The 15,432-nt window shown below is 42.2% G+C and overlaps 1 protein-coding gene across 2 annotated transcripts in view; it reads left to right on the top strand.

Annotated features, from left to right (window-relative positions):
• The first annotated feature begins 3,018 nt into the window (after positions 1-3,018).
• Positions 3,019-15,432, top strand: part of PPP2R5E (protein phosphatase 2 regulatory subunit B'epsilon) — a 73,172-nt gene continuing 60,758 nt past the window's right edge. For both annotated transcript variants that reach the window (XM_086463170.1, XM_086463169.1), the window contains exons 1-2: positions 3,019-3,045; positions 5,879-6,042. In XM_086463170.1, coding sequence (XP_086319296.1) covers positions 5,886-6,042 — 157 coding nt within the window. In that variant the 5' untranslated portion in view covers positions 3,019-3,045; positions 5,879-5,885. The remainder of the gene's footprint in view (positions 3,046-5,878; positions 6,043-15,432) is intronic.

Below are 15,432 nucleotides of genomic sequence, written 5' to 3'. Positions count from 1 at the left end.
AAAGTACGGCTGTGTAAAATGACATGCTCAACTTCACCTAAAAAGCCAGCCTAGCCATCAGGCTGTGCTGGAATGTCCCTTTTGCAGAGCATGCCACCAGGGACTTTACGAGCTGCTCATTGCGCTGCTCAGTCCAGATCAACAGCGGCGCACAGGACAGCGAATAAATCTAAGAATTAAAGTATGTCATTGACAAACACAACGAACGGAATTAAGCACATGTAACAAAGGAAAACATGGGCATCTGCAGGTTCTGTCCCTTGTTGATGGGGGCAACAGGAAGTTACACTGGTTTTGCCAAATTTTACCTTATACTGGTATAATCTCCCCTGACCCACACTCTTCATTATGAACCCTCTCTTGCATTTAGATCATTTTAGCTGGTTTGGTTTAAATTAATTTAAAGTTTTAAATACTTACAAATCTCTCCTCTAAATTTAGAATTACACAACCATTCTGTAACTGTGGCACAGTTCAATCTTAGTTAAGTTTTGTTTTTTAAATACGATTCTTCTGAGAAACGCAACCGATTTACAAAGTATGACAAATTCTACAGCCTTCTGCCTTAAGATCACGCGGAATTTTATTTTAAAAGATGTCCTGACTGCTTGATTGTCCATCTGTCCAGCAATAAAAGTGATGGGACAGCATTAGGGCTGTTGCAGTAAATCATTTCTCAAGTAGCATTACCATCTACTTGAGGGAGAAATAACTGGCTTGGTAGGTCAGCAGAAATGGATGTGGGGGTAACGCAGGTCAGCAAAATTGTGAATAGATCATACTGACTCAAAAGTATTTGTATTGGCAGGTGTGAACGGGAATGTAGTCTGTGACAGCAGATGCTGGCGTTGTTGAGGCCTTAATTGTAGTACTGTGTCCAGTCCTGGGTGCTGCAGTTCAAAACAGACGTGAATAATTTTGAGACAGCACAGGGAGAAGAAATAATCATCTTGAGAGGTTTAAAACTGTGACACACAAGGAAGGATTGAAATGAAGTGAAATTGCTTAGTCTATAGGTAAAAAAAATTAGGGGAGACATATTTCCTCAGATATGCAAAAGGCATACTGAGAAACGAGAGGGGGAACTGTTCACATCCATCATAGTTACACTTCAGTATCAGAGAGCTTTAAACCAGTGTTCCAGGTTCCTCAATGTGAGCCAGACCAGGGAACTGACCTGGCTGAAAATAAGCAATTTTGAAAGTAGTTTCACAGCAGCTTACATCACTCTAAATCGCGCCTGCCACAGGCCCACCTCCTCCGTTATGCCGACATTGGCACTGACACATCTGGAGGGCAGGCTGAGCAGGACAAGAACTAGGTATCCTTTGTAGGATTAGTAAAGTTCTGAGGGTTCAGGCACTTACTACCTGCACAAACAGGGGGGACGTGACTGACCCATCAAAACAACCTGCTCTCAGACTGCCCTTGAACTAATTTCCTAAAAAGATGACTGAACCTCAGAGGTTTTGGTCCTATCAACACAGGAGGACTGCTGCTCATATGACTGATTTTTTTTTTTTTCTGCCAGAAATACAGGTGAAAGAGTGGATAGTATTTTCAAACATAATAGTCATATTGACGCCATTAGCCGTATTTTGGGGGGGGGGGGGACGGGGGACACCAACAAGAAAAAACCCCAACCAAACACCAAGCCACCAGGTAAATAAATTTAAACTACATTTATTATATGTAACAACACTATCTACTCGCGGTGCTGGCCACTATACATATAAATACACTTTTTTTTTTAAAAAAAAAGGTGCAAAACGATTCAGGCAGCAATCACACACTGGCTAACGACACTCAAGGGGAAGGGGCACAGGGCTGTCGCCGAGAAGTAAGCCACCGCTTCCCGGCTTCGTCACGGGGCACGACAAGGAAACTGCGGGCCCTGCCTGAAGCGGCTCGGTCCCTCCGGCGCCCCCCGGCCTCTCGCACAGCCAGGCCGGCCCCAGGGCCCCACGGCGGGCGGCCCCTCCCGCCCGCCCGCAGCCCTCCCCGGGAAGGGGGCTCTGGGCCGCCCCAGGAGGGCCCGGCGCGGCGGGACAGGGACTTTACCTCAGCATGAGCAGGGCTGCACCTCAGCATTGCCGGGTTTTTTACCTCAGCCGACGGGCCTCGCTCTGGCGGCGGCCGGCGCTCGCCCGCCTCGCCCCCGGCCCGCGGAGGGACGAGCCGGGCGAACGGCGATGGCGCTGACGAGCGACGAGCCGCGCGCCGCCGCCGCCGCCGCCGCCGCCGCCGCCGCCGCCGCGCGCCGCCCCGGCCGGCACCGCCTCCTCCCCCGGCAGCGCTCCCCTTTCCCGGCTGTCCCGGCGGCGGCGGCGGGCGCCAATGAGGCGGCGCGTCCCGGCGGCAGCTCCAGTGGGCGGGCGCGGGGGGCGGGCCGCGGGCCGGGGGGCGGTGGCAGCACGCTCGGTTGTGAGTGAGTGAGTGTGTGTGAGTGAGTGCCATGGCCGGAGCCCGCTGAGAGTGACAATAGGAGCGAGCCGGAGCGCGACCCCGACGCCCACCGGGATCCCCCCTCTCACCTGAGCCAGCCGCCGGCGGAAGAGGCCTTCCCTCCCCTCGCAGCACCGCCGCGCCGCCCGCCCGGCCTGCCCCCCCCCCCCCCTCTCCCGGCCGCCCGCACCGCGCCCGCCGCTCCCCCTCGGCTCGGCCCGCACTCGGCTCCCCTCGCCCCCCCCTTCCCCCCCCCGCCGCCTCCTCAGGGCCCCTCCGCAGGGCTCCGCCGGGAATGTGAGTGTGAGGCAGCAGCCATCGCAGGCAGGGGGCCGCGCCGAGTGCATGGGACTGAGCGGAGCCCGAGCAGCCGCCCGCTCCTGAACCCGCCGCCAACGCCGCCCTGCGCTGGGGAGGCCGCCAACGCCGCCGAGGCCTACAGGCTCCTGCGCCGCCGCCGCCGCCGCCGCGGCAGGGACCGAGCCCGGCGCGTACCACACTCGGGCCGCCGCCGCCAGGCATCGGCCGCGCTCCGCCAAGCCCGGCTCACGCCGCCGCTGCCTCCCCCCCGTCTCCGGCTTCTCTACCAGGAGGGTCAAGGTAACTCCATCCCTCCGCGCCGGCCCGCGGGGGAGCGGCGAGGCGGCGGCGGTGCGGGGAGGAGGCGCGGGCGGGCCGAGGCCGGGGGGGTGGGGGGGGCCGGGCGGCGGTGAGGAGGCGCGGGGGGCTGCGGGGAGGACATGTTCCAGCTGCGGTGCTCCGCGGCTCCCTTCTGGAAATGACAGCCGATAGCAGCAGGCGGGAGGCAGCTCATTACACCTCTGCTTCCCCGGGCGCGGAGCGAGCCGCTGGCTCCCTTCCCCGGTGATATCCGTCGGTATTTTCACGTCCACTCGCCTCTCCGTGCATTACACCCCCCCCCCCCACCCCCCCTCCCCGGGGACCAGCAGATCTGATGTGCGTGGCTTCGTATTTACGAAAATACTTCGGGAATAAAATAAGAGCCCCTGCTGAAAGAAGCGAGAAGCAGCGGCTGGGTTTGCAGCTTTCCCACTCGCACACAATAAATAATCTCGGGCTTTTTTTTTTTTTTCCTCCCCCCCCCCCCCCCCCCCCCCCCCCCGCTGTTCGTTGAAACAGTGTGTTTCGGTGTGATAGTGTATTCAGGGGAGCGAATGTTCATTTGGAGAGATGAAGAAAAGATCAGTGTTTACTGTAAGGTTGTTAGGCTGGATGTAGTCTTGTTGAATTAGAATTAGATTTTAATAATTTATAAAGCAGGTTAGGGAAACTGTTACTAAATTTACAGCAGAGAAGTGTCAGTAAAGCTTCTTGCTGACACAATGATCCTGCAGTTTAAGTGATCTACTTTAGTCCCTGGCCATTATTATTATTTTTTTTTTTTTGTATTTTAATTTTGAGAGAGTGTGCAAACATTTCTGCAGAAATGGTTACACTTCCATGATGCACGTGATGAGGAGGTAAATCTTTTTGATGAGACGAAATAGGGCCAACCAATTCAGGTTTTAAAAATATATTTTTGCTGATATTTCCAGAATTTGGTTTATGTAACAGGTAACTTTGTATGTTTTTTGGCGGACTGTTGAAATCTTAGAAGTGGGTTGCTAAAGTACAGGCCATTCTATTTCAGTTTATCTGACTTTTTTATTTATTAATCTTGGCTGGGGCCTGAATGCCCTGGCGATGGTGGCATTCCCCCCCACCCCCCCCTCCAGATGATAAACAAGACCAGTTTAAGGTACAGGTTCCTGTTGCTGGTAGTATATTATATTTAGAAAGTGTAAGTTGGTAGTGAAAGAAGACCTCGGGAGAAATCAAAAAGATGGAATAAGGTTTTTTCATTATTGTAATGCCAGCTGCACAGTTCAGCTTCTGGGTGCTGCACATGCTTCCTCAAAGAAGCTATGGAGTTTATACTTCCATTTTTGATAGATTTAGTGCACGTATATGTAATTTTGCATTAAATAGTTCTTATCTTTTGGAACTTGTTTACACTGTTGCAATAAATCATACCTTCTAAAGCTTTTCTTGCGAAAGACAAACCCAAATAATGTCGATTTCAATGGATTTAATAATTTATGAGTAACCAAATATTTTAATAAAATAAGTACTCAAAAGTGTTCTCTGTATTGTGGAATCAACTTCTTTTAGCATGCGACTCACTTTGGTAATTGAAGTCAACAGACATTGGGGATGAGTAATGCTTTCCAAGGACACGTTCTAAGACCCTGATCCTGCAAATGCTTATGCCGATGCTTAACTTTGCACGAGTGTGTAGCCTTGCCGAAATGAACAGAGCCGCTCCTGTTAAGGATCCTGTTCCTAGTGCAGAGAGCTCTGTTGATTTCAGTAGAGGTGCACACGCTGGTGAAGTTAGCTGTACACGGGGCTGCCTGAGAGATGTAGGCCTGGATTCCTCCTGTCTCGTTTCCCTTAGGTATTACTCATGTATTTCTCCAAGATGTGATGGGCCTTTTTAACAGACAGGACAAGGCTGGTTAATACAATAGCTGGATGAATTGATTCACTGTTTAAATGTTTCCTTTTGGTATTTTTTTAGTGTATGGAATCAGCTACAGGAGTGCTACCAGGGCAAGTTTCATAGGAAGAAGCAATGCTTATTTCTTAGGCCAGCTGATAGAGTTGGGAAACAAAAAAACTTTTGCTTGCAGAAACCTTTTTTGGCTCCCTGACTCTCCCTGCAAACCTTGTCTGGCTTATGCCCTAAGAACGGTTATGGCTACCCCACTGCTTACAGAAATGCCAGAACGTGGAGTAACTATGCGTAAAGAGACTTGCAAGAGAGTAACTGAGTATTTCTAAAATGGAGAATAAAGAAGTAAAACTTATCAGTGTTAGTGAAATTGTGAAACATAGCAGTACTTTTTGCTATATTCTCTTAAATTTCTATAAAATCTTGTATATAGGTGTGGCAAATAAACTGAATTTTTCTTCCGTGCTATTTTTTTTTGCCTTATGCGTGTTGATGACTTTAATGCCAAAAAAACTTTAGTACTTTTTTGTGTACCCATTCTTTAGCATACATGGTCCCTTGCAGAATGAGTTGAAATTACTTTGTCCCAAAGAGTATCTAGTTTAAGGCTTCAATCCCGTGTGAAGTCTACAGGTGTATGAAGTTCTGTTGACATAATGATGTCAGCGTCGGGTCTGAATTTTTCCTGTTGCAGGATTTTTGGCAATGGGAGACACAGATAAAAAAGCGAGTGAGAACAGTTATTGCGCTGTTCCATTAAGTTTGTTCCGTACAATTTGTAGGTGCGTTGGTGGGTTTGCTCTCTTAAGAGTCTCTCTGGGTGAGTTGTCAGCAGGAGAGTGGAGTTTTTTTGGAAAATTTAGGTTAATCTTCATTTCATCCATTTGGAATACGTTTGTAATATTTGTTTTCCTTCAGTAGGGATATGTCCTCAGCACCAACTACTCCTCCATCAGTGGATAAAGTAGACGGATTTTCTCGGAAGTCCGTCAGAAAAGCCAGACAGAAGAGGTCACAAAGCTCCTCCCAGTTTAGGTCTCAGGGCAAGCCTATCGAGTTAACTCCCCTGCCTCTGCTAAAAGGTAAGATCAAGAATGATTTTTTAATAAATAGAGCAATTTTACTCTACCGCCAACTTCTGAACTCAAAGTATTCTATTGCCAGAAATTGCAGGGAGGTTTTGCCAGCAATGAGAAATGGCTCATGCCAGAAATGTATGTATTTAAGCTCTACAAAATACTTTATCTGTGACTTGAGGGCGTGGTAATTGTTTGCAATACTTTTGAAAGTTTTAAATGATGTTAACCCGTACCATGACTTGAATTTTCAAGGCACTCAGGCTGTGTGTGTGTATTTTAGTTTGTGAATCCTCAACAGTTGACGTAAATGAACAGTAATTTTGGGAAGCGTAATGTTGATTTATGAGCAGAGAGAAAATGAGTTTTAGTATCTTTCCTTGATGTGTGGGTCTGCAACCTGCCACAGTGGTGCCAAATGAAGCCCACATATTTTGAATGCCCTAGAGCAAGGTATTAGTGGGGAGATGGGACTCCCTCTCATACCTGTTGTGAACGGGTAGCTCCCAGCTCCTGGCTTCTACTGGGTTTTGAAATGGAAAGGTCCCATGAGCTGCAGCTCTCAAGAGGAAAGATGCTGCCAGTCAGGTCTTAGGCAAGACACTACTGTTTGAGAGCCTGCGTATCCCAGCTCCAGTTAGGTTTCTGCTGACAGATTTGACCTCTAATTTGGGAAAGAAAATTATGATCCAACATACTACTCTTGAAGGAATGCCAGTATCTCTGTAATATCTTGAATGCTTCCCCTAAATCCCAGTTGACACTGAATTTCAGTACAAATTCAGGGGCCAAAAGCACCTCTCAGAATTATGTCTGCTGCTGAGGAAGGGGGAATCGCCTTTCAAAAGTGTTGCTTTTACACTAAATTCTTGAATGGTTTATTTAGTTTTGTGGATTTTTTTCATTGCAGTTCTTTTGTGCTGTAAGTAGTGAAAATAAGCATGGTTGGTGCTGATAATTCTGGAAAATAGCAAGATTAATAGGTTTAATATTATGTCTGTCCCATTTTTGCTTTGTGGGCAAGTATATTTCCCACATTCCCTTCTCAACCTGTTTGACAAATTTGTTAGAGTATTGAAATATGTAATAAATGTGTAACTGCACTTTGGTTTAGTTCTTAACCCCACTCCTTCATAAGAAGAGAGAAGTCGCAAAAAAAAACCCAACAAACCCAAACCAACCCCCACAAAAAACCTCGCACTTTAATGTGTGTCTTTGAATTTAATTAAAAGTAGGATTCTGTGATTAGTTCTAGTGGAGCTGTCATTAAAATATTTGGGGCTTCTTTCTAGTGGCATACCTGTAAGAATGCGCAAATGGCCATACTGGGTCAAAAGAAAGGTTCATCTAGCCCTGCTGCATTGTGCCTGATGGTGACTGACTTGGAAGCCTAGAGGAGAGTAGAAGCGTGGGAGGCCTGGAGCGATGCTGTACCAGAATGCTCCCCCCCTTCAGCGTGTCTCAGTTTTGGCTCTATTGGTGCCAGTGGATTTGACTTCATAGTCTGAAATGAGTATGTTTTATGAACTATTCTTGTTGGTTTTTGACAGTGTGATAAAGAAGCAAATGCTCCTTTAAAATAATTTTGAAGATCCGTTTTATGCTTTTGCAGGTAATTTTTGACATGCGGGTCATTTCCTTTGAAAATACTAGTTGCTACACTTCAGAAGGTGAATGGAGTTTATCCTTTGGCTTAAACGTCCAGGTTACTGGAAAACATTGAGATTTGTATTTGTATAAATGAAGAAATTGATCTTACAGTTATTTCGTTCTGTTGTGTAGTCCCATTCAGGGAATAAACAAGGCATGTGCACAAGCATAAGAAAAATGTTGCCTTTGTCTGAGGACCGGGTCTTGCAGAAGCATAGACATATGCAGGTGCTTAATTTGACTGGTGTAGCTAGTCCCGTGGATTGAGATATAAAACTATAATAAGATAAAACAAACAGATGGGGAGTGGAGAGTGTTGGTGAGACATTTATGATTAGTGTCATAATGAGTTAGAGTGGTCCAGCTTCAAATTAAGAATCTGATCCTGTGAGTTAGTTTTCCCTCTTTGACTTAATGCGGATTCCCAGAGGCACAGGGATCTACCTGTGCAGATTAATTTGCAGGATTTGGGCCTAACAATCTCTCTGAAACAGCAGTGGTATTGGTCCCTGCTGAAGGGACACTGGCAGTTAAAGATCATGCTACTGTTTGGAAATATTCTTGACCTACATGGATATTTGTAACAATCAGGATTATTAAACCTGAAAGGGATGAGGAAACAGTTTTCTCCTGCCTTTTTCATACTTTTCTTGACCAATTGCCTGAAAGTCCTAATTTTTTAAACTCTTAGCTTTAAACTTGTCTTCCAACAAGTGTCTAGTCCTATTACTGCTGTCTGGTAACCGCAGGATTTCCAATTTTACCCTTATTGTTTGGGTCTTTCAGACCAAAGCAGAGAAGAGATTTCAGAAAAATAGCTTTTTAAAGTCTCAGAAAAATGCAATCAGTTTGGAGAGCTACAGTTTCTAAGTTTATTTAAACTTCTTGTTTTGGGTAGATTTCAAGTTCAATTAAACCTCTTCAGAAATATTTCGGTACAGGAAGTTTTTAGAGGACAGACCTCGAATTCAACCTTAGATATGTTTCATATTCGTGATGGATGGACTTTGCTGACAAAAACGTGCACGCTATGCTCCCTTCTCTTTTTTATAACTGTATTGCATATTGACATTTTCAGGCTGCCTTCCCTCAAACAGCACTTTTATGGACTTCAGTATCTTCTTTGATTACAGGAATCATGTGTGCAGAAAACTGGATAAATGCTTAGTCCATTCTTTACAAGTTTTTGTACTATGCCTGTCACCATAATGATTTGAGCACCTTCCAGTAGTGTATTAAGTGACGTGACTACACATCTGTCACATCTTATCTGCTCTCATTCCTTTCCCTAGGGGCAGAGTCATATATAGTGAAATGGCTTGTTTTGGTAGTGTTTTAATGCAGTCTGTTGCCTTCTGTGAACATACATGCCTGTATTGCAAAAACAGATAGATAAGTCAGCGTTGTTGTTGTTCATTTGGTAATAAAAATGTTTCAGGAAGGAAAAATAGAAGAGACAATATGTTTTGATGCTGTGTACAAGTCTGAAGGATAACCTTCTTTTAGGAAATGTAGTAAGAACTAGAATTTTCAGTATTGCTTATTCCAGAAAAAAAAGAAAAAAATGCATAAGAGAAATTGTTACTGTTGTTTTGTTTGTTGTTTTTTTTTTTTTTTTAAATAGCAGAAGTGTGTGTATTGTATCTTTGTGTAAACAAACATTTAATGTATTTAGAAATAAGTTCTGCCTTCTGAGGCTCTGTTGGGCTGAGTTTAGCCTTTCAAAAGCCACAAACGAAAAAGCTGCTCTGTTTGCCTATAGTAAAGACTTACCTTTTCTGATAATTTAATTATATTTTTATTTATTGCATTGTGACTAAATCTAATTTGGAGTTACCTTTTTTTAATATGGCTAAGGGCCATTGTAACACTTTGAAACCAGCCTTTTCTGCTTTGTTTCAAGCGTGGGGGAATGGGACGAGAAGTGCGTATGGGGGTTGTGATACAGTTGTCCTGCATTTTCGATGTGTGTGCTCCTGTATATTCCAGTCTCAAATGCACTTTTACACGTTTGCATGCTCTTGCCTGGTCTGTCTTGCAGTGCGTTATGGCTTTGGATTTAAGCTTTGTTTTTAAAGAGGCTGTTGACCATCAAGGCTGGCAGGTCCCCTAGGTAACTGGTTTGTGACAGGGCAGTCCTGCTGAAGGGCCCTTTTCTGGGAATGACTACTTCCACCTCTGTGCCTTGGTCAGACCCAGCCCAAGTTTGTTAACCGTGCTTGTTCTGTAGAGGAAGATAGTAATTTGTGTGCATTGGCTAGGTGTGTTACTTACTGGAGAGTTATTTTACTTTCATTTTGTGAAGATAGTCTTTTTATGTGGAAGTCTCTAGAGGTAGAACAGTAGGAGTGTGACGTTAGAAAGTGATTGGTTGGAAGAAAGTATATTGTAGTACTGGACATGTGAAAGCAGAGCAATCTCAATATTACCTGTAGAAGGGCAAGGGGGAGTTCATTTGTGTTTCTGCCAGTATCTGTAATGGTAGGGTAGTGTCCAGAGGATGAAGACGTACACAGAGATGACTGAAAAGATCATATGCCTTATGTTTACCATCTTGAGAAACTGGACAGAAAACTTGCATGTAATTCACAGTATTCTTCCCATCCTCCTCGCTCTTGTTAAAAATACATAAGTTAGGTAAAACCATCCAAAAGTAAGACTGTTCAATTTTAAATCAATGTATCTCATTTTTGTAATTTCAAGGCGTCTGTATTTTTTTCCTGTCATCCTCCCACATTTCCCAATGATCTAATATAATTAGTGTAGTTTACTTTCAGGTTTTCTAAAACTATTGTATGTTTTTGTTGAGAACAGCTCAAAGTATGATTTTTATTTTTAGATAATTTTTCTTCCTTAAAATAGGCGCTCAGAAAAGATGTTCTCTGTCAACAATACCAGTTGCTTTGCTACCTCAATATTATGAAATTTATTGAGCTTCTAATACGTTTATCAGATAGTTTCCATGGCTTTAAAGAATTGCTGTAGTGGCAACAAAAGAACATTGCATAGTCAAAAAGGGGAAATCTCTTTTCACTTGCTGTTTGCTTTTGATCATGTATTATTTTTCTATAGTTGAGATTTTATTATAAGCTTTTTTTATGAATCCTGTCTGTAGGTCAAATGCTGAAGTTCGTAAATAGTAAAAAAATCCTACGAACTCCAAACAACTCTTGACTAAGTGAGAACTGCAAGGCGTGCACCTTCTTTTTCAAATGCAGTTACTTTTGGGTTTTTTTAAAAATCTTCTTTATCATAAAAAAGTTTGGCATTTTCAGACTTACAGATGCCACCTTCAGAACTGTACCTATGGGAAAGAGTTATGATTTGAGTTGTAGAAGAAGAAAAGATACAGCTTCTATTTTCTGTTGGCTTCCGTGGGGGTTGGCTGCTTGTGTTTTCTGTGCTGCTCTCCACTTGTGAAATTTGGAATGCTTTACAGATATCAATAAACTGTTAATAATATACCTAAGCTAAATACTCTCTCCTAATTTATAAATAGGAATTTAGGGTCATAGTGATTGTGACTTTTCAAAATGAGGTTTTTCTTTATTTCCATAATTGGAAATAGATCCCAGGACTCCTTGCTTATTGTGTGGAAGAAACGCTGGAACTTGCTTTGTACTGTATGTAATCAATGGTGAATCAAGCATCAATCTGGGAACTACATTTGGGAATTTCGTGCCCATTCTGGTTGAAATGAATCTGGACATAATGGGTCATCTCTGTGTAAGAATCCCAAAAGAGTGAAGGACTTAGACTATTTATTGTTTTTTCTTAAGATGTATGAGGTTCTTGTCATATGTAATTAATTTCTCCCCTTTCTCTTGTTCTCTTGGCAGTTGTTTTTTGAATATATACTTAACTTTCTTTTTAATTTTGTCAACATATGGTGGTTGTTGAGTAATTCTTTCCACTAATCTTAAAGGTTTCTGGTTGTTTCTAGAAGGTATTTCTTTGATGGTGTTTAGGAAGGGCCATATACTAATTACACTCTGTCATTTTGAATTTTTCTCCGCTTGTTATTGTCTCCCACGTTTGGAATGCAGTTTTGTAGAGACACATTTGTAGAGAACGGGCATGTGTAGAAATGCTGACTTGAAGTTAAGGTCATAACAAGAGAATACCTCCTTACCTTAACCATGTATTAGTGAAACTGCGGTTGGTGAGAAATTCTGTCAGCTTAGCCCTGGTCTTCTAATGTTTCCATTCAGTTGTCTTTATTTATTTCTAATTGTCTTTAGGTCTGGCGATTTCCCTATAGCTGTGGTGGGGGTGGTTTTTCGTTTGTTGGGGGTGGGGAGGGTTGTTTTGTTTCATTGTGCTTTGCTTTTTAACCTGAAGCTTTCAGTGTAATTGTTTTACTTCTGGAATTTCTCAGTCTACCTTCTGGAAATGTTAAGTGATGATCATTCCCAGCTCTTCCTTTTCTCTTTTCTTTTATTTTTTTAATTGATTTTTGAAGTGACTTGTAATCACTGTGTAAAATGTATTTCTGTATTTTTCGCAAATCTGAGTCTAAAATCTTGATAATTTTCTGCAGCAATGTTTAGACTTTACCGTCATCAAAAACTTTTGTTTTCAGCCTGCACTTGTACAGTATGTCTCTGTAATACGTTTGTCAGAATTATTTTTCTTTCTTTAATAATATTACAGTTCTCTTTCTGTGTCCCAGTGTAGCCCTATGGGTCTGTAATGGAACCTCCTGTTCCTGTAATAAGTACCTCTTCTATATTCCATTCCCCAAGTAGCTTTGACAAATGTAGGTTCTGGTTTAGCCATGCAATTATTTCTATATAGCATACATGGTGGTTGAAGTATCGTGCTGCCTTCGTAATTGATTGCAATATGGAGCTTTACTGTTGTGAAAGGTCTATTTTCCATAGCTCTGGAATTATGTGTATATTTATAAAATCTCTGTATATATTACATGTGTATAATCTATGTCTGTGTATATAAATATGTTTAATGTTGTATATGAAGTTTAGGTTTTAAGCTTATTTAATTTTCTGTTCTGTTTTTGAAATTCAGTGCTTACAATGGGATACTACTTCTGTTCATCGGTAAAGCGTTACAGTAAGGAAACGGTCCCTTCACATTCATCTGTTGTAAGCTACTGCCTCCCTGAGAAAAGAGCACTTTCATTTATGCTTTCAGGGGAGTGGGAGGAGGACAGAAAACTATTTTTAGATTCAGGGTAACTTCCTTTCACCTACAGTTTTTTCATTCAAGTTATTACTGTTTCTTTGGCTCAATCAGGCAAAAATCCTTACAAGTAACAGATGAGAGGACTCGCCGAGTTCAATGAGTTTTAGTGGGGTTGGGCATTTATGGATGGGTGATGGGACTCTGTAATCTTGGTAACTGTCTAATTCACAAATGTTAGCAAATGGGCCCACTTTACTTGATAAAGGTTAAAGAAAATCTGTTAGAAAAATACTAGGGTCTTCTTTCAGAAGGGTATGGCAGGGCTTATCTTAGTTTGGAACCTCCCTGGTTGTTAAGTGTCGGTCTTCATTGCAGGTGCAGTGACATGAGGGTTTTTTCTGGTGACAGAGCTTCTTCGAGAAGTTTCTGAGCATACTCTGTAGTGCAGTGCTTCTGATCTCTGCTGAGACAAGTGGCTGTCAGGCCACAATGTAAACCTGATGGTTCAAAACATTTTGACTCCTCCTAATTTTGGTGATGTGCTTGGTCCTGTGTCCTCTCAGTTAATTCAGCAGAACTGGAACAGTGGGGAACTTTCACGGAGGGTTGATAGCTTCTGTGTGTGTGGTTTTCTGCTTAAAAAAAAAAAGATAAAAAAAATGCTGCAGCTACAGTCTGAGGATCTTTATCAAGTATTTTCACAAGATAAGGCAGCTGTCCAAGGAACCAGTGTTAAAATACTTTTGTGCCCTTAGTTGTTGCACTTGATTGAAAAAATCGTCTGTTTTGAACAAAGTCTTGGAAGTTAAGCTACAGGAGAATCAGTTTTGATGAGGAGTGATAATGGTTTACAATAATGGAAGGTTTTCCCCAGTAGGTTTTTCTAATTGATAGTGACGTGTGTATAATTTTGAAAATGTATATATTCTCAGATTTGCTTAATATAACAGTGTATGTTTTCAGTCTCCTATAGAAAGTTTATTTTTCAAGTCACACTATTTCTGATATTAACTCTGTTATACTGTTGTGTTGCTTGAAAACAAAGAAATATAGTAATTTCGTTTAAAAACACTTCAATATTTTATGATGTTTTTATTAATACATTTTTATAAAAATGATAATTATTTTGCATTTATACCCTTTATTAATTTTTACCACTATGTTTTCCTTTCCAATCTGTATGACAGTTTCTTAACTGTGGTGTTTTCCTTGCATGTGAAGTGCATGGTCCTTCTCCTAGCATCTGCGAGAGTTTGGGGCAGAGAAGGAGCACAATAGAACAGAGTTGATATATGTGGTTAAACGGGCAGAAGGCGAGAAAGTGAAAGGGATCCTTTCTGGGTAGCTTCCTAAAAGAAAAAATAGAACAGCAGATTGCTGTAAAGTCTGTTGAACATCATTGGACATATTGCTGGCTCTTCTGTAACAGTAGCTTCTTGTGTTCCCTGATCTGAAGAGCTTGTTCTGATAACTTAATGTTGGAGTTCAGAACTGACCAAATTGTAAGAGAGGTGGAGGCAAGCAATTTGTATTCTGATTATAAAATTTTGTGCATAATAAGGGTATTTTGGAACCTTTTTATGAATTTAAAAAGATGTATCTGCTGCAAAACATCAGTTGCAGGCTTAGCCTTCCTTACTTGATGGGTGTTTTGCAGAAGCTAAAGTAAATCATCAGTGGTATCTCGAGGATGATGAATAAATGCAGGTAACTGTGTGTGCTTAGTTGTAAAAGTATTAATTTCAGGACTTGATCTCCCAGTTGGAGATAATGGTTAAGAACTCAGATACAGTAGTTTTTATTCAGAAATATCAGATACTTTCATGGAGAATAAGGTTAAGCTGAAATTGTATGTTGTCTGGAGAGGTACTTTACTGTCAGATTTTGGTCAAAACAATTAAATAAATGTAACTTGCATAGTTATTCATTTTATGCTTTTCATTGTAAATAGTGGCTCGGTATAAATGTAGTTTGTGTAATGGGAGGGAAGCGTTTCTTTAGGTATTCTTTTATCATAAGGTTAAGAAGAGCCATCATTAGAATTGTTACTTTTAATGGTTTTCTAACTCTTTTTGAGGAGCATCAGAAAAAAATGTTTAGTATCATTAAGAAGAAATAATAACTGTGGTTTGCGTTGGATGTGGTCTGTAGTTTTCTGTGGGATTCCTGGAAGATTTTCAGGAAGTTTTAGGGATATATTGTGTGAGGTCTCTTGTTTTTTCACCATGCCTGTGATATCTGCCTGATCTGACCTGGCCTTTCATTCTTGAGGATTTCTGTGCCTCTTTGCACGTGGCATGAGTTTAATTTAATGTTATCATGACTTTCTTCGCTTCTTTTCTGTGTGTACTTGTACCAAACTTGGATTTTCAAGTTTTAAAATGCAGGTGGCAGTAAATTTGTTTGCTGCTTTGAAAGTTCTGAATATATTGTCACATGGATTAGGTTGTAAAGGAAGACTGCTGCAAGTTAAATTTCTCGCATTATAGATGGACATTTGGGATAGTCAGAAACCAAGGAAAGGATGATTCCAGATTTTAGAGGAATTAAATATTCATGGGGTTTTTTGTGTTATCCAGTAGGATGTAATGTGAATGCATG

This window comes from Leptosomus discolor, chromosome 3 (genome assembly GCF_034619465.1).
Source record: "Leptosomus discolor isolate bLepDis1 chromosome 3, bLepDis1.hap2, whole genome shotgun sequence".
Taxonomy (NCBI): Eukaryota; Metazoa; Chordata; class Aves; order Leptosomiformes; family Leptosomidae; genus Leptosomus; species Leptosomus discolor.
Note: the sequence above shows the minus strand (reverse complement) of the source record. Positions and strands in the feature narration are given on the sequence as shown.